Here is a 19,084-nt window from a genome sequence, read left to right on the forward strand (position 1 = left end):
TGTTCTCGGAGAGTAGTGGTGGAAGGTTTTGAATTTTTATGTAGTTCTAACTCTTCTAATCTCCTAACTATTGATGCCATGTTTGCTCTTCCCTCAAAATCCGCTTCAATCCTAAAAGCCTTTGCTTCGGATGTAGTCTTTCTGGTTTCACGGATGGATTCCCACTGTTGCGTCTTTTCAGCTACTTCAATCAAGAAGTCCCAAGACGGTCAGCAGTTTTATCTACGAATAGACCATTACACATCGACTCAACCGTTGTTCGGGTGGACACATCTAGACCTTCATACAAAATTTGCACAAGTCTCCATTTTTCAAAACCATGATGGGGACATTGGAGCAATAATTCATTGAATCTCTCCAAGTATCTAGCTAAGGTTTCACCCTCTAATTGCACAAAGCTATTCAGACTTTGACGAATTGTCGCAGTCTTGTGGTTCGGGAAAAACTTTTTGAAAAACTCCTTTATGAGGTCATCCCATGTCATGATGGATTGAGGCTGTAAAGCATAGAGCCAGGCCTTTGCCTTATCTTTCAGGGAGAAAGGAAAAAGCCTTAACTTCAGGGTTTCGTCGGACATTTGAGTGAAACGCAGAGTTCCACAAATTTCCTCGAATTCTCTCACGTGGTGGTACGGGTTTTCATTCTCAACACCTCTAAAAATAGGAAGCATCTGTATTGTGCTTGATTTCAGCTCATAATGGCCATTAGCCTCGGGCAGCACAATACAAGAAGGTTGACTGGCTCTAGTTGGGTACATATAATCCTTGAGGGTACGGGGTTCTCCCATTGTTTCTGGTTGATCTGGACTGTCTCCCTCAGAACTTAGAATTTCGATAGGTTCGTCTGGGTTAATTCTAACAAGTCTGTTTGTCTGGTCTCTGTAGGTCACAATCATGTCCTAGTAGGTACCTTAACTAACATGTTGGTCAGACAGAGCAATCGGAAACAATTTGGCCCACAAGGGTTACGAAGATTTGGTTTTGAATGGGTGTTGGACTAACAAGGGATTTTGGTTTTTGGTTTAAAATTGGGCTTTGGAAATTTTGAACTATACCTAGCATAAATTAGCACAACTCATAAAAGAAAATAAAAACAATAATAATAATTAAGACAAGCCCATAAAAGAAAAAGAAAATAAACGAAAAATAAAAAAAAAAACAAAAAAAACAAAAAAAATAATTACAGTCCCAAATATAAAAAAAAAAGAAAAAGAAAATAAATAAAAATTATTACAATCCCAAATAAATAATTAAATTAATTATTACAAGCCCGAAATTGAATTTAAATGAGGCCCAAATGGGTTAACTCATGGGTTAGGCTTACTTGGTTTTTGGAGGGAAGCCCAAAAATAGGCTTTTAGTCCCCTTTTAGTTGCACAACCCAGTTGGGCTTTAGGATCGTCCTAAGCAGCTCACGTCCAAGCCCAGCAGCAATTGAAGTGACTCAGCAACACAGGCCCAGCAGAATCTGCAGCGAAGCCCAGCAGAAAATGAGGTTACTAAGCCCAGCTCAGTTGGTTCAAGCCCAGCAACAAAGGTTGGAACAGAGCCCAGCAGCAAAGGTTGCACAATCCCGGCAGCAACAGAAATAGGCGAGCCCAGTTGACAGCTTCAGTTGGCAGCCCAGTTGGCAGCAGCAGGCTTTGGCTTGGCAGCAGGCTTGGCAGCAACAACAGCAGCAGCAGCAACAACAGCAGCAGGCTTTGGCTTGGCAGCAACAGCACAGCAGCAACAGCAGCAGCAGGCTTTGGCTTGGCAGCAACAGCACAGCACAACAGCAGCAGCAGCACCACTCCCCGGCAGCGGCGCCAAAAACTTGGTGTGACAGGCAAAGACACACAGAACTTGCAAGTATACAAGGCCAAGTTTATAGAATAGAAGGAAAGCAGGGGAAAGTCCACAGGGAGTGGGAGCACTATAAAAGAAACCTAAGCCAACAATGGTGACAATGCAAGGCAAAGCAATATGGCATACAAAGCAGCAAGGTAAAACAACAAAGAACCAAGGCTTGAGAGCCAAGGGCAGAGGTGAGTTTGTGCACTGACTTCAGTGCACAATAGGCTTCAAAATGCAAGAACTAAGCAAAACAGTAAAGGAATGTAACTAAGCAGTGAATAAAAGCAGTGAATAAAAGAATGTAACTGAAGTAAGGAATTGTGGCTAAGCTAAGGCTTAGATTCCACCTGGTGTCCTAATCAAATAGCATATTCCTAGGTTGAGTTGAGTCCTATGCATACAATAGAAAGGAAAGAAAAACAGCTTGCTAACAGAAATACCCCTAGTATTGACTGTCTTTTGACAGCACAATCAATCACAAGCAATCATAGCACTGCTTTCTTCCCAATGCACAAGAAAAACAAGCATATGGCATCCTAACCTAGCAATCTACCATTTGACAGTGCACCAAGGCTTCATCAAAGCCTCAGCTTGTTGCTAATTAGCTCACACTACACATGTTAACAGCATCTATATTCATCACATATGATAAATTAAACACAATAATCAACATTCAAGATAAAAATCAAAACATCACAACTTTCACTGTTAACTGCATGGATGAACTGAAATTTGGAATTGTGATATAAAACAGAACAAAGGTTTTTCTGGCTAGTCCAGAGATCATCCCCCCCTAATTCACAACCCTTACACCTATTTATACCAATAAACAAAATCCCCAAAAGTCAGGACCACCACAGCAAAATTAGGGTTTGCTGAAAAATACAATTAAAATCAAAATTGGCTTACCTAATCTACTGATAACCACCCTACTACGTGACCCATACTTCAATTTATACATTCAATCACTTTCCCCCCAAAATCCCCAATTTATGAAATTAGGGTTTGATAAAAAATGAAATCAAATCATACCTAATCTCTGAAAACTGCTACTGACTTCGACCCATGCTTCTCCTTAGTCTCCTGCTCCATTCCCATGCCTTCAATTGCTTTTCTAGCTTGAATTGCTTCATCAACTCCACACCCTAGGGTTCAGTGGCGTGAGTGTGGGTTTGATGAAATAATTTTGGCTAGGTGAATAGGTTTTGCAGTATGGGATGATGGGTTTACTGAATTGGAGGTGGTTAGGTGGTTATGGAGTAGGTGGTGGCGATGGCAGTGGAGAAGGTGGTTCTGCACAGGGTAAGGTGGAGAGGAAGAAGGTGAGGGTCGACTGTTTTGGGAAGAAGGGGGTGTTTGGCGATGGGGTATAGGTATTGGTTGTTCTAGTGTGAGGCGGCTTCATCAAATTTTGATGTTTTGTGACTCTGAGCTGCGGGATGCGATGATGGTTGGTAGATCTAACGGTGAGATGAGAGATGAATCGATGCAAACGTTGGATTTTGAAACACAACGAAGTCAATGGTTTTAGATGATGTTAGGTACTGTAGTGCTAAGTGGAAGTATCGAGATTTGATACGCAGACAAAGGAGCGACCGTAGGATCTAAATGTGATCTAATCTGAAGGCTTGGAATTTAAGCGCTGTGGTGTTTGGCAGAGACTTCAGATTTTGATGATCTATGAATGAGCGACCGTAGGATGATGAATTGGATCCAATCTGACGGCTGAGAATGAAGGCGGTTTTGGATATAGAAAATGGGTTTGGGTAAGGGTTTTGGGCCTTGGGTATGCCAAGCCCATATCTTCTTTAAGAACAATTCTTCCTTCTTGAGCCCATTCCTAGCTTTTTGGACGTGCGCTCCATTCTTTGCGGCTTCCTTGCGTAATTTCTTCCGGCTTTTCACCACTCTTCAGCTCTTTTCTGCTCCGCAAGTTATCCAGACTTTATTTATTACCTAAAAATGCAAAATTAAGTAAGAAAAATATTTATTCTTGAAAACAATGAAAATACAGAATATGGGATAAAATGTAGAATTACTGCACAAAAGATGAGTTAAATGCCAACAAAAAGGGATAAATATATACAATATTTGGCACTCATCAGTCTGTGAGTTATTGTGGTTAAGAATATTGTTGACAGAGATCGGTTTCAGGCCTAGAGGCCCTATGAAGTTGTACTGCGACAACAAGGCTGCCATCAACATTTCTCACAATCCAGTACAGCATGACAGAACAAAGCATGTGGAGGTGGACAAACATTTCATTACAGAGAAGTTGAATGCAAGGATTATCAACACTCTGTTTGTAAGAACAGGATACCAGAAGGAGTTCCTAGTCGACCATTCAACTCTTTCCTCGATAAGCTAGGAATGCATGATATCTACGCACCTGCTTGAGGGGGAGTGTTGGAATGAGTCATGAATGTCACTGTACAGTTAGAACTATAGTGTTAGGTTACTGTAGAGTTAGTGTTAGTGTTAGAAATATTTTGTTCCTAACCCTAAATGTGTAAGTTTAAGGATACTTAATTATATAAAAGAGGAGTCTCTCCTATGGGTGGAAAACAACCCTTTCACTATCTCTTTCTCTATGTTTCTACTCAAGCGCCATTTGTACCTTGGTTGCACCAAGATTGTACACCAAGAGGCTTGCTTAGCTACCCTTAGTTACCGTATTTGATACCCCGACTGCAGCTATTGCATCAGGATCAACATGTATATAACTATGTACACATTAAAAAATATTGTTCACTAAAACTTGATTAAGAGTCCTATAGCGGGCTATTTTGTACACATATAACTTCTGTCACATGTGTACACCAACGTACACTTATATATAGGTGTACAAAAATGTACACATGTCATTTCGGTCACAACAAACGGTCAATGAAGGGGTATAAAAAGTCAAGGATACGACCGTTGAATATGTTCAAAGATAAATAAATATAATGGCCAACACATTCTTAAGCATATCATTTGGTTTGCTCAAGATGTTGGAATTAATCAGGCTTAAAGATGCCATGCATCTTCGTTCATTTAATTAATAAGAACAAGAACAAGAACAAGAAAAGAAAAGAAAAACAACCAAAAATGACTAGTACTGACAACCCTTTTCTGTATTGCTAGTGGATTAGCAATCTGTGCCTTTTATTCTTTATAAAATGATGAAATCCATTTGTTATTTTTAGCAGTTAAAAAGTAACATTCAAAGTGGGTAGTGGGCACATGTGAGAAGATGGTTGAATTGTCGAATTTTGAAAATTTTGGGGAGCTTGTTATTTCACTTCAAGAAAATCAAACAAAAAGCATTATTTACTAGGTGTTCTCTGTCATAGTTCACATCTAACATACCTTACTCATATACGATCTAAGAGCTTTCCATTTAGAAATCCTTGTCTCCAATAAGATCGTCAATACTATATCAACAACCTTCCATGATGGGGTGTTTTTTAGAAGCTGCCAAGCGTACAATAAAGGATCAACAAACAATACAAGCTAAAGGTATAATTCTTACCCGTATAAAGGATTACTTAAAAGGACGATAATAAAAAGTCTAATGTCAATGAAAACAAGATATGTATGATAATTTGAATCATAGACAGTAGAAAAAAGTTAGTGTCATGAAAATTTTGAGCCTTGGTAATGAATTATAAGTTATAACATATTATTTTATCATTCATTTTGTTGAGCAAAGTATCAAACGTGTCAGCGGTCCAACAGCAACAACATTTTCAATAACAATTCACTTGAGAAATAAAAAATTACCTGTTGAGTGATAGACTGATAGTACTCCCACCTCCCTTACTAGACCAAGATGAAACCGCACAAGTAATACCAACAAAATTAACACCGTGTAAACGTTGAAAGAATCGCGATCTTCAGAAGCAATAATAACTTGCCACAAATGTGAAGGATATTTATCACACACTTTAGTTCCAGCTTCTTCAGAAAAATCAATCAAGTTATTCCACCTGTTTGGAAAATCTGAAAGGGTATTAACAATCACTTCTTCTCTACTGATAATAATCACTTCGGATTTCAGCGAATTACGATTTGACAAATTGTACAGTTAGGAGATATAGAGAGAGTTAATCCAAAATTTAGAAAATCTATGGGAAGTTAATCCAAAAATGGTTTATTATTTTTCAGTTGATTATCTCGTGAAATCAACTAAAAATGAATGGAACAATTTTCAGAACTCTTGATATCAATCAAAAATAATTGATCAAATGAAAATTGATTCTCAGACACAGAAGTTACAAAAAATTGAGATTTAGCGGATTCTAACAGAGTAAATCTAAACTGAGGTATGAGACTAAATTCACATATATTGGAAATTGAAAGATAAAATTAACAAAATTATTGAAATTAGTTATGAAACTTACTTTTCTTAACGGATGCAATTAGATCTTCTTTGTTATCTCTTTCGGTTGGTTGTAATTAAACTCATTTATGAGATTTACATATCAGCAAAATTAAACAACACGAACGTAAATTTTCTGTAAATGAAATGAAGAATACTTGATGTAAAATAAAATTGAGGGCTAAATGGAGTTGAATAAACTAAATATGAGATTTCCATAAACATATAATACCTAGAAAATGAAAGAAGAAGAAATGCAGAAATCAACATCAAATGAGATCAAGATGCTGACATGAATTACGAATCTCTCTTTCCAGAAAAGAAAAAATTGAAGATCTGAAAATTGAATATGGAAGCATCAAAAGGGTAATCAAGGTAGTATGGAAAATAACGCATTGTCTGAATCTGCTGAAATTTGGACCAACTCGTACGAATTTGGTATAAACTGTAGGTGTGTTTGTAAATTAGGATTAGCGAGTACTAGGCCTCATATGCGGACTAGAGCGTCCAAAGCCCATCAACAATGGGACTGAACGTAAATTTCTACTTTTGGCTACCCCTTAAAGCTTAGTTAGGCCCCCCTACAACTCTTTTTTGGTCCGCCCTGTTTCCTGGGGGGCCTCCTGGCTCTGCGTCGGTTTAAAAGCAGAAACGCTTCCACGTCTTCCATTCTTTAATCGAAATAAGATCTGAAATCCCGTCCGGCGATCTTAATCGGGAGAACTTTTCTCAGATCTATATTACATACGATTCTCTTGTGAGTAATTCTATATCGTTCCTTGATTTTGGTATAATTTAGATCACATTATGTTCTGATCTGAAATTTAAATTAAATATCAACTGAATTGCATTGATTTCACTTTGATTTTATTATCTCTGGATTTCATCTTTATTGATTCTTTATATGGATTTTCCGGTTTCTTTTAATGGTTTTGATAGTCAAAATCAAAACCAAAACCTGAACTAGAACACAATTTCGACATCTGTAGACTTGAATGCTGCTGAAAATTGAATTTGATAAGTATTTTGTAAATGTTATTCCTGAACTAGAGCACAATTTCATGTTTGACATCTGTAGACTTGAATGCGGCTGACAATTGAATTTGATAAGTATTTGTAAATGTTATTCCTGAACTTGCATATGAACTGAATTGCATGCTAGGGAGGGGGAATTTGCTGAAGAATGACTACTATACTAAGATGCAGTGATGAATGCCGATTGTGCCACAGAAATGAATATTTAGAAGTTTGAGAATTGACATGTAGCTGATAAAAGGAATAGGAGTTGAATTCAATTTAACAATTGTCATCGTGATTGACGATGTAGCTAGATGGGTTAGATTATGTGGTTTGGGAATCTGAAGTAAGATATTGAAGTAGCCCAGGAGACTTCGTTTTAGCTATTTTCTGATTCATGAGTAACACTGTAGTACTTGGAGGATTTATAGCATGAGAAGGAAAGGAAACTATCATGAACAGTTTAAGATTTAGCTTTTCGTCTCAGAGTACTCATCAATTGTTATGGTAGTGTCAGCATGGATTGCACTTATAGCACAAAGGATAGATAGGAGTTAGTGTCATTAACTGAAGTGATTATAGCATTATAACCTTGAGTAAGACTGGGATAAAAATGCTGACAGTTGAATTATCTGTAAATATTATTCTTGGACTTGAATATGAACTGAATTTTGAGTGCTAAGGTAGGGAGAATTTGCTGAAGAATGACTATACTTTTGTACTTGATGTGTGTTTTAAGCTGTATATTTGGGTCTTATTAGTTTCGTGCTCGCTTGCATATTGCTTCCTTCCTTGTTGCGTCCCAACTTTATTTGACTGTTGTTCTGTCTTTTAATTTCAGCAGAAATATAAACCATTCTGTCTTTAGATGGCAAGAGGAACTGCATCTATTTATGATTGCTGATTGTACATGTTATTTTTGGACTTGCATATGAACAGGAGTTGATTTCATTCTGTCAGTTGTCATCATGATTGACGATTCAATTAGATGGGTGTGGTTTAGGAATCTGAAGTAAGATATTGAAGTAGCCCAGAAACATCATTTTAGCTAATTTCTTGATTTATCATTAGACTAACACTTGAGCACTTACATAAATGCAATCAGTTCGAGGATTTTATAGCATTATATTATGAAAGGAAAGGAAACTATCATGAAAAGGATTAGATTTCTGAACAGTTTAAGATTTAGCTTTTCGTCGGAGAGTACTCATCGGTCATAATTTTGAAAAGATCGAGTTATAGTAGTGTCAGCATGGATTGGCACTTATAACACAAAGGATAGGAGTCAGTGCATGCTAGGAAGGGAGAATTTGCTGAAGAATGACCGTCTAAGCTGTATATTTGGGTCTAATAGACGTATTGGCTATCTTGTTGCATTCCGACTTTACTCAACTTTGTTCTATCTTTTACATTAAAAATAAAATAATGCTTTCATTTAGCTAATACTATTTGCCATTGTTGATGCTCTTACAAGTGTTATTCTCCTATTTGAATTTCAGCTGAACTATATATCATCCATTCAATCTTTTAGATGGCAAACAGAGGAACTGCTTCTAATAACTCGGCACTCATTTCTATGATTGCTGATGAGGTATGTCTACATTTAACGGTCAATTCATATTCGGGAATTGGAGTTTGGAAGTCTTATTTATTGATTAGTTCCCTATCTCATAATTCATTTGGTTTCATTGATCTAGTAGTAGTAGAATCTTTGTTGTTTAAAGATGAGAATTGCCTTAGTTCAAGTTGCAATACCCTTAATTCTAGCTAATACATGATATATTCTTTTCTCTGCAGGACACTATAACCGGATTCCTGCTGGCTGGAGTGGGAAACGTTGATTTGCGCAGGAACACAAACTACTTAATTGTCGACTCAAGTATGAATATCTTTTGTTAAAATTGAACTTCGATTTAAAGTGCATGCTTAGCTAAGTATATCTTACACCCAATTGAGAACTGTATAGTTGTCAATGAAATGTTAAGGAAAATACGTGCTTTTTCTTTTTCGTATTTACCTATATTGTACTGTCATTTGAACTTCTTCTTCATAGATTCTTTGGTTAGATGTCTAATAAAAATTCTTTGTTTTGTTTCAGAAACAACTGTAAAAGCAATTGAAGATGCATTTAAAGATTTTACCGCAAGGGAGGATATTGCCATCGTCTTGATTAGTCAATATGTAAGTTGTGTAATTCTTATTTTGAACCAACTTCTGTTAATCTTTAAAGGGACTCCTTTCCAAGGGATTGCTTAGTTTGACGAAGTATGTTGTGTAAAGATTAGAGATATGGCACATCACATCAGGGTTAGAAAAACGTAGGATTACAAAAATAAACCATAGTTGCAACATTATTGAAGACTTTAGAATGGATCACATATTACTTAGGTTGATCGTTGATGTACAAGAAGTAAGAGCAAAATTCATAACCGTTTTGTCATTTTTTTTTCAGGTCGCAAACATGATAAGGTTTCTAGTCGATAGCTACAACAAGCCAGTACCCGCAATTCTTGAAATTCCTTCCAAGGACCATCCATATGATGCACAACACGATTCGGTTCTTTCACGAGTCAAGTACCTCTTTTCTTCTGAATCAGTGGCTGGAGACAGGCGGTAGTTCAATATGCTTCTTCCGCTTCTTCTGGTTGTTTATCTGTATTTATAAACCTCAAGTGCTATTCCCATTTGTATTCCTATTGTAATAAGTAGTCATCCTTTTTATTCATTCGGGAACTGTAACTGCAATTTGACACAGCCTGTTGTGAGAAATATTTCAAATAAATTATTGTGCAAGGCTCAATGAGAAGTTTCTTCTATTGTTTGAGTTGGTTTCCGTGAATACAAGCCTTGTTTGCTTGATAATGATGCTAGTTAGCTTATTCTTTGTCATGTCTTCTTTGATTTTCGATATCCCTGAAGCAACTTTTATTGAAAAAAATCCACTAGTTACAATGAAATAATATCATACCGTATCTATTTATTGGGCAACAGGTGATCTACCGACAGATTCATTCATTGTGTATTAACTCAATGAACAAACCAACAAATTATTATATCATCATAGTGTATCTATTTATTGGCCGCCCAACAGCTATATTAGTATATCATTAATCTCTCGCTACATCGTCCAACTCAATGAACAAACCAACAAATTTGTTGGTTTGAACATCCATTTTTCATGTTCGTTGAGTTCATAGTGGGAGCAAAATCAACAAACTATCAAGTTTGTTGAGTCCATAGGAACTGCTCTTACAAATTTCAATAATTGTATTTTGTTTTGTTTTAAATCTCTTCGTGTTTGCTTTCCTCTTACAGAAAAAGCTCTTCTCCATTAACCAATGTGGAGTAGTCTGTTTAGGCAATATATTTGTAATTTCTTTTTGTCCACTGCTTTATGTCTTTGATGCAATTTTCATCCGCCTTGCCTTTTTTCTGTGAGTCAATACCCTTGTTATTGAAATGGTGTGGCGTGTCTTCAAAATCGTTCTTCCACCTCCGCCTAATTTACAGGCCAATGTTTAGTATATTTTGTTTCTTTGTTTTGTGTCTATTTGGTGCTCCGTTCAAATTCTAATGATGCTAGTTTGGTCTTGCATGTGCGATTGGGCAAGTGAAACGACAAGGTAGAAGACGAAGATTTCTTATTATCGAAAAGCTTTAATTACAAAGCGCTTCTTCCAAGGCTAAATAGGTAGACACGGTTAGCATAATTACACAAAATAATATCTTTCCTAACTAACCTATTAATGATCATATATACAAAATATACAATAATATATGTATCTCCTAATACCCCCCTCAAGTTGGAGCATGGAGATCACGAATGCCCAACTTGCGAAGAAGCAGCTCAAACTGGGTCGCCCAAGAGCTTTGGTGAAAATGTCTGCAAGCTGGGCGGTTGTGCGAACATGAGAAGTAGTAACAGCGCAGGACTGAACTTGATCGCGTATATAATGACAATCAATCTCAATATGCTTGGTACGCTCATGAAAAACAGGATTAGCAGCAATATGAAGTGCAGATTGACTATCACAATAAAGACGCATAGGCTGAGAATAAGACACGCCTAGAGATTTCAACAATGCCTTTAGCCACGTGAGTTCACTACAAGTATGAGCCATGGAACGGTACTCGGCCTCAGCAGAAGAACGAGATAGTGGTATGTTGCTTCTTTGTCTTCCAAGATATAGGTGAGCCTCCCAAGAAAATAAAGTAACCAGTAAACGAACGACGACTAAGAGGGCATGAGGCCCAATCAGAGTCACAATAAGCAGTAAGCTGAAGAGCACTATCCTTGTGTAAAATAATCCCTTGACCCGGATGACCCTTTAGATAACGAAGAACCCGAAGAGCAGCTTTCCAATGAGACGCCCGAGGAGACTGCATAAATTGAGCCAAAACATGCACCGAGTAACACAATTCAGGACGCGTTATGGTCAAATATATCAAACGTCCAATAAGTCGACGATACTGGGATGAATCAGAATACAGAGGTCCATCATCTAGAGCTAAACGACGATGTTGATCAATGGGTGAAGAAGCTGGTTTGGCTCCAAGAAGTCCAGTCTTAGAAAAAATATCCAAGGTGTATTTCCGTTGAGATAAAAACAGACCATCAGCTCCTCGAGACATTTCAATACCAAGAAAATACTTGAGATGGCCCAGATATTTCATATGAAAGCAAAGGCTTAAGTATGCTTTAAAAGCAGTAATAGCAGCGGAATTGTTCCCAGCAATAATCAAATCATCCATATAGACAAGTACGTTAATAGAATTCTCACCTCGTCGCAGGGTAAATAAAGAATAATCAGCATAAGATTGTACAAATCCAAAAGCCTTAAGAGCACCTGCAAGCTTAGCAAACCAATTACGAGGAGCTTGACGAAGACCATACAAAGATTTATGGAGGCGACACACTTTACCAGGAGAATTAGTCGAATATCCTGGAGGAAGTTGCATATGTACTTCCTCATCAAGATCCCCATGCAGAAAAGCATTGTGAACATCCATTTGATGTAACTCCCAATCACGAGCAACTGCGACTGCTAAAAATGTTCTAACTGAAACCATTTTAGCTACGGGAGCAAATGTTTCATGATAATCCACACCTTCCACTTGTCTATTACCGAGGACAACCAGCGAGCTTTATATCGCTCGACAGTACCCTCATAATTATATTAATTTTGTAAACCCATTTACAACCAATTGCCTTCTTGCCTGGGGGAAGATCCGTAACAGATAACGTGCCATTCTTATCAAGAGCACTAATATCCTTAGACATAGCTACACGCCAAACGGGAAGACGAACAGCTTCGGCATAACTCGCAGGTTCTTTAAGAGTAGTAATTCCCGCCAAAAAATGAGTATGATTAGCAGAAAACTTTCCATATGACACATAATTAGTTAAGGAATAAGACGTATCTGAGGACGTTGACGAGTGAGGAGTGGAGGAGACGGGGTCTATTGCTTTGATAGTATTACATATATAATCCTTTAACTGAGTATTAGGTACCGGAGACCGAACACTTCGTCGAACTGTCTTATCAGAACTATCACCAATTTTTTCCCTGACGGATGACGTATTCTGTTGGAGCCCAGAAGAGACAAAATCATCACTTTCTCTTAAAACTAAAGATGATTCAGTGACTGTTCGACTTCTGTCACTTCCTGTGACTGTTCGACTTCTGTCACTATGAAACACATCACGTGAATTACTGCCTGGAGCAGTATTCTTGTCACTGCCGGACAAAATCTGTACATCATTGCCCACTTGACTTCTGTGACTACTAGAATCACCTACATCACTGCCTGGAGCAGTATTGCTGCTACTGGACAAAATCTGCACAGCAGTGTTTGGAACCCACTGCACGGGACACCTGCTGACTTCCTGTCCAACACCAGTTCGGGTTATCTCGCCTGGAACACTCTGACCGTTAACATCAGATGAGACAAAACTGTTTAGCATTTCCTGTGTACCGATTACAGGAGTATCATCTGTCCGTTTCTTTGAATTAACAGCGGGAATAGGAATGCTATCTGACATTGTCTGCAAATCCGTATGTAATATGTTACTCTCCCTATGTGCTGGACTTGTAATGGCTGTGTCAGACAATAACAAATCTGACTGTTTCGTAGGGAGCTCCACTTCAACTCGGCATTCTTCATTATTGTTATTATCATCGGAAGAAACATCGTTAGAAAAAACAACCGCGTAAGGAAATTTATTTTCAAAGAAAACCACATCACAAGATATAAAGAATTTTTCGGTTTCCAAATCAAATAACCGCCAATCCTTTTCTCCACAAGGATAACCAACAAAAATGCATCTTCGACTTCGTGAATTAAACTTACTACGATCACGAGGGATAAGACTTGCATAGCATAAACATCCAAATACTTTAATATGAGTATAAATAGGAGGCTTCTTATGTAACAATTCATATGGAGTTCTCCCATTGAGTAAGGGCATAGGCGTGTGATTAATAATATGAGCAACACTTAATATACACTCACCCCAAAACCGAAGAGGTAAATTGGCTTGAAATCGTAAAGCACGCGCCACGTTCAATACATGACGATGTTTGTGTTCAACTCGCCCATTTTGTTGTGGTGTATCCATACATGAAGTTTGAAATTCTATACCCCGTTCAATAAAAAAAGGAATTAATGGAAGAAATTATGTACCATTATCACTGCGCATCTTCTTAACTTGTCTATCAAATTGTGTCTTCGCCATAACACAAAAGTTCCTAAAATTTTGCACCACCTCAGTTTTATGTGCCATCAAATAAACCCAAACACAACGAGAGTAATCGTCGACAATGGTAAGAAAATAATGTGCACCACAAGAAGATGGAGTACGATAAGGACCCCATACATCACAATGAACTAAATTGAAGAAGTCATCCGCTTTATTCTCACTAACTGGAAAAGTAGTCCGAGTTTGTTTAGCTTTAAAGAAAATATCACATGGTTCATTAAGAAAATTCCGACAATCAACTTTATTCTTACCCGGAAGTAAAGAAACAACCTTATTAGGCGCGTGACCTAAACGTCTATGCCATAAACAATAATCTTCTCCAGCAGATACTCGATTTGCAGTAATGAGCGTTCCACTATGAAAGATGTAGACCCCGTCTCGTTCCTCACCCACACCAATCACCGTCCTCGTAGTGCGGTCCTGTATCACACATAATTTATCAGTCAAAGTGACAATACATCTCAAATCTTTAATTAAACATGCTAAGAAAATCAAATTGCAGTGGAGATCAGGAACGAATAAAACACGGAATAATTTCAAATTGTTTCCAAACACCACAGTGCCTTCGCACGGAGCATGAGAATATGTGCCATTCGGAAGCTTTACGGAAGAAAACCATATTTCATGAGTTTTAAACAAAAATTCTTTAGTTCCTGTCATGTGTCGTGAAGCCCCTGTATCAAGTATCCATTTACCAGAAAGCTTCGAATCATTATTCGAATTTTTAAGCATTTGCACAATGATTTCCCATTGGGTATCGGTAAGAGTATTATCAAGACCTAGTCGATCTTGAAACGATAAAGATCCCCTACTAGAATTGATGCTTGTGATCGCTACATTAGCTACACAAGTCATGGTGCTAATCTTAAGCACAATTTGCTTAAGCATAATTTTCTAATTTGATTTTAATTAGGTTAAGTCTTTCCTGGCTCAGATGCCATGAAACGACAAGGTAGAAGATGAAGATTTCTTATTATTGAAAAGCTTTAATTACAAATCGTTTCTTCCAAGGCTAAATAGATAGACATGGTTAGCATAATTACACAAAATAATATCTTTCCTAACTAACCTATTAATGACCATATATACAAAATATACAATAATATACGTATCTCCTAATAGTAAGTCATTCAATATGCCACAAGTACTTTAAGCATGATAAAACATGAATCAATATCATGGGGTTACTATTAGGGGTGCACATACCCTACCCATACCCGCCAACCCTACCCTACCCGTCAGTTTTTTAACCGTATCCTATCCTATCCACTATTTGGCGGGTAGGGTGGCGGGTAAAGATTTTCTTAACCGCCAGTAAACGGGTAGTTTTTTAACCGTATATCCTTGTTGTCGTGCATTTCCAAAAATGCGAGAATTTTTGGGAATGTACAATAACAAAGGATACTAGTAATTATAGATTTTTCAAAGTTAGCTAGTATATAGCTTTTCAAAGTCACTCATCGGATTTGTTCCGAACAACTATCTTGATACCTGAACTCAGAACCCGATTCATTTTATTTTATCAGATTTGTTTTGAACCTGATTCATTTTTATTTTTTCTAACATTCGCACTGGAAAGCAAACCAATACTAACGATCTTGATATTTCTGAAACCTAAATCTTGAACCGTAGCTGTTAAACTAGTCTATTTTGATATTCCTCAAAGCTGAACCCGGAACCCGACCCAGTACTAACCAATTGCTTTAGTCAACAACTTCTTTTTATGCTTCAGAGTTATAACCCCAAAGATGTCACTATCCATCCATAAAAAACTCATCAAAACAAAAGTAACACAAAAACCCATCAAAACAAAAGTAACACAAAAATCCCAAAGAATTTTGATGAAACCAATTTTGAAATTTGGAGTTTTTGTATCACTTTTTAAAAATTTGGGGGTTTTTGTATCAATTTTGTTTAAGATGGAGTTTTAATTGATCCCAACATTTGAACGGGGTTTCTGTAACACTAGTTTGGTCACCTTGGGTTTTTATGACTAGCTGTCAAAACAAAAAAAAACAACTCTTTTTCTTTCAAAATTCACACTGGCAGAAGGTATTGTTCACCCATGCTATAAGTCAGTTTAGAAACACATCCAATCATTCACATCCGTTAGATTGTTAACCAACTTAATGAATTTCATCAAATCTCTAGATCATCTCATTCACCTCTCTTTTCATCTCTTTTTCTCTCTCTCTCTAAAACAGGCCAAATAAAAAAGCAACCTTTTTTTTATTCCTCTTCAATCATCATTTTCCTTTGGATTTTTGATCGATCAAAAAGATTTTGATCGATCGATATCCAATCAAGGGGTTGTTTCGTTTTCTCCTGAGATTCGAAAGAGATAAATTATAAGAAATTTGGTTGAATGTGATGGAAATGGATAATATTGAATGTGTATCATCAATTGAAGAAGGAGGAGAAGATATTCATCAACATCATCAATTTGGTTCTTCAAAACCTTTAATTAATAATTTGATTTCTCCTGCTACAAGTGTTTATGAATTGCTGGAATGTCCTGTTTGTACTAATTCTATGTACCCACCTATTCATCAGGTATGCATTTTTAATTTCTGTTTCCATTTTCATTCTAGGGTTTTCTCTGGATTGTTGTAATTGTTGAAATTAGATTATTGGATTGGATCAAGTTTGAATTTTTCTTTTTATGTTTAGGGTTGAATTTTGGGGATAAAATGGTAATGTGTTTGATTTTGTTCTCAATTTATGGGGCTCATCATGGTTATAATTCTAGGGGTTGATTGGTGGAATGTTTTCTGATTAATTGGAATGATTTAATGATCAATTCATGTCATTTTGTTGTCGGAAAGGTGGCGGCGCTCCACCATTTGGTATTATTCAGTAAATTGATAGGGCAATGCCTAGGAAGTCGGTGGTTCATTTAGATAGTCCGTGTTCATCGTAACTAGGAGGGAACTTATCATCCTTATGTGTTCGATTCTGAGAAGCCTATGAGTTGTTTGATTCTGAGAAGCCTATGTGTTATGCTTTAGATGCATTGCAGTTCATCATAACCAAGATTATTTGTGTCGCTGAGTTTTGGAGTTAGAGCCGTGTCCTTGTGCTATTGTTACTTTATTCATCCTATGAATGAAAACCATGTCCCTGTGCTATTGTGACTGTGTACATCTATGAGTGAAAGCCGTGTCCTTGTGCTGTTGTGGCTGTATTCTCCTAATATTAGGTCATGCAGATGTATTTTGATGCTTTCTAATGAGTAAGGGAATTTTTGCAGTGTCACAACGGGCACACGCTATGTTCTACATGTAAAACAAGGGTACATAACCGGTGTCCCACTTGTAGACAAGAACTTGGAGATATCAGGTGTTTAGCGTTAGAGAAGGTTGCCGAATCCCTTCAGCTTCCCTGCAGGTATGGCTCGCTGGGGTGTCCTGATATATTTCCGTATTACAGTAAGCTCAAGCATGAGGCTTTGTGCAACTTTAGACCATACAACTGCCCCTATGCTGGATCAGAGTGTGCTATTGTAGGCGACATTCCGTCTCTGGTCACCCATCTTAGAGATGATCATAAGGTAGATATGCACACTGGATGTACGTTCAACCATCGATATGTAAAGTCTAATCCTCGTGAAGTTGAAAATGCTACATGGATGTTGACTGTAAGTGTGATTTCCTTTCTATCTCGTATTCTCTATCCTTGGCCTCCAATAATTTTGTACTACATTGTTGGAGAATATTTGGTGTTTACGCCATCTTCTGTAAATTTAGACTGTGAAAAATGGTTTTGAAAAAAAAACGCATTTCTTAGGCGTCCTAAAGCCGTAATGAATATTGTAACAGCTGAGTGTAGTTTGAAATCAAAATAATACTACCATTGTTGCACTGTTGTTATTCAGCAATAAGAGTTGTTTATCATCACTTTGCACTATTTCGCACTCAGAAATATATGATTACGTAACTCTACATCAATGAATCGCTGGTTGCATCAACAAAAAATGATCTGATTTTGAGATGAAGCCATCAATTCTTACTTACTAGGGTTTCCAACTGTTTCTTTCGTCTTTTTTTGCGCTTCAGGTCTTCAACTGTTTCGGTCAGTACTTCTGCCTACACTTTGAAGCCTTCCAGCTCGGAATGGCCCCTGTTTACATGGCCTTCCTCCGCTTCATGGGAGACGAAACTGATGCCAGGAACTACTGTTATAGTTTGGAAGTAGGAGCAAATGGTAGGAAACTCATTTTTGAAGGTACACCGCGGAGCATTCGCGATAGTCACAGGAAAGTCAGAGACAGCCACGACGGACTCATCATCCAGCGAAACATGGCTCTCTTTTTCTCTGGTGGAGATAGGAAAGAGCTGAAGCTTAGGGTTACAGGGAGGATATGGAAAGAACAACAGAACCAAGAAGCCGGGGCGTGCATCCCAAACCTTTGTAGTTGAGATGAGTGTATCACACACAAATTTGCTCTTGACAGTGCTGCAGGTTGGATTCAAATTGGCTTATAATGTAATTTAATGGCAATCAGATAGAAATTTTTGGGTCTAATTTGAATCTTACAGCATGAAGTTGAAATCTTATGTACGGTTTATTTTGCTGCTGGCACGGTGGCAGCGAACAAGCAGAAGAAGTTTCTGTTTGGATTTTCTGGACTGCATTTGTAGGTTATAACATTAAATTTTCCATGTCAGGCAAAATCTACCTTAAATGCTAGCTTGCAACACCTTGTTGTTCTAGTTAGTGATCATAAAATACAAAAGTTTGATTATCCGTGTTTTGAATATCATCCCTGGGACGTCGAGGATGCTGCAAAGTACATTCCCTCTGGGACGTTATGCAGAATAATGTCCATCAGTACAACTGAAATGGAGATAAATTGATAACAAGGTCAAGAGACAGATGATGGTGAATTGATGGCTTTGGCTATTCGACTTGGTTAACAGATTGTGACCTGGTCTACATTGCATCATCCATGTTCATTGAAAACATAAAGAAACAGAAGGTTGCATATTCAAAACTTGCCAGGAGACTTCCTTGCTTGCATAATGGGAGAATATCCAATCCTGATGAGTACTGTTTCAAACACCATTTATAGTGCCGCCGTACGGCACGATCGACGTCAACGCAGCGTCA

The 19,084-nt window shown here is 37.6% G+C and overlaps 2 protein-coding genes and 1 long non-coding RNA gene across 3 annotated transcripts; 2 read left to right on the forward strand and 1 right to left on the reverse strand.

The window, feature by feature from the left end:
* Nucleotides 1–3,750: 3,750 nt before the first annotated feature.
* Nucleotides 3,751–5,710, reverse strand: LOC113322159. The gene is made up of 3 exons (XR_003347053.1): nucleotides 5,601–5,710; nucleotides 5,187–5,291; nucleotides 3,751–3,791 (listed from the first exon to the last, which is right to left on the reverse strand). It is a non-coding gene; the product is annotated as an uncharacterized LOC113322159 (long non-coding RNA).
* A 1,091-nt stretch (nucleotides 5,711–6,801) lies between these two features.
* LOC113320855 (V-type proton ATPase subunit F-like) lies at nucleotides 6,802–10,050 on the forward strand. Its single transcript, XM_026568751.1, has 5 exons — nucleotides 6,802–6,955; nucleotides 8,715–8,806; nucleotides 9,013–9,094; nucleotides 9,314–9,396; nucleotides 9,668–10,050. Exons 2-5 carry the CDS (start codon nucleotides 8,747–8,749, stop codon nucleotides 9,830–9,832), a joined length of 390 nt encoding a protein of 129 aa, XP_026424536.1. The 5' UTR covers nucleotides 6,802–6,955; nucleotides 8,715–8,746; the 3' UTR covers nucleotides 9,833–10,050.
* Nucleotides 10,051–16,171: 6,121 nt separating this feature from the next.
* LOC113323088 (E3 ubiquitin-protein ligase SINAT5-like) lies at nucleotides 16,172–18,641 on the forward strand. The gene is made up of 3 exons (XM_026571339.1): nucleotides 16,172–16,528; nucleotides 17,226–17,612; nucleotides 18,031–18,641. Exons 1-3 carry the CDS (start codon nucleotides 16,346–16,348, stop codon nucleotides 18,391–18,393), a joined length of 933 nt encoding a protein of 310 aa, XP_026427124.1. The 5' UTR covers nucleotides 16,172–16,345; the 3' UTR covers nucleotides 18,394–18,641.
* Nucleotides 18,642–19,084: the final 443 nt, after the last annotated feature.

This window comes from Papaver somniferum, chromosome 11, assembly GCF_003573695.1.
Source record: "Papaver somniferum cultivar HN1 chromosome 11, ASM357369v1, whole genome shotgun sequence".
NCBI classification, from domain to species: Eukaryota; Viridiplantae; Streptophyta; class Magnoliopsida; order Ranunculales; family Papaveraceae; genus Papaver; species Papaver somniferum.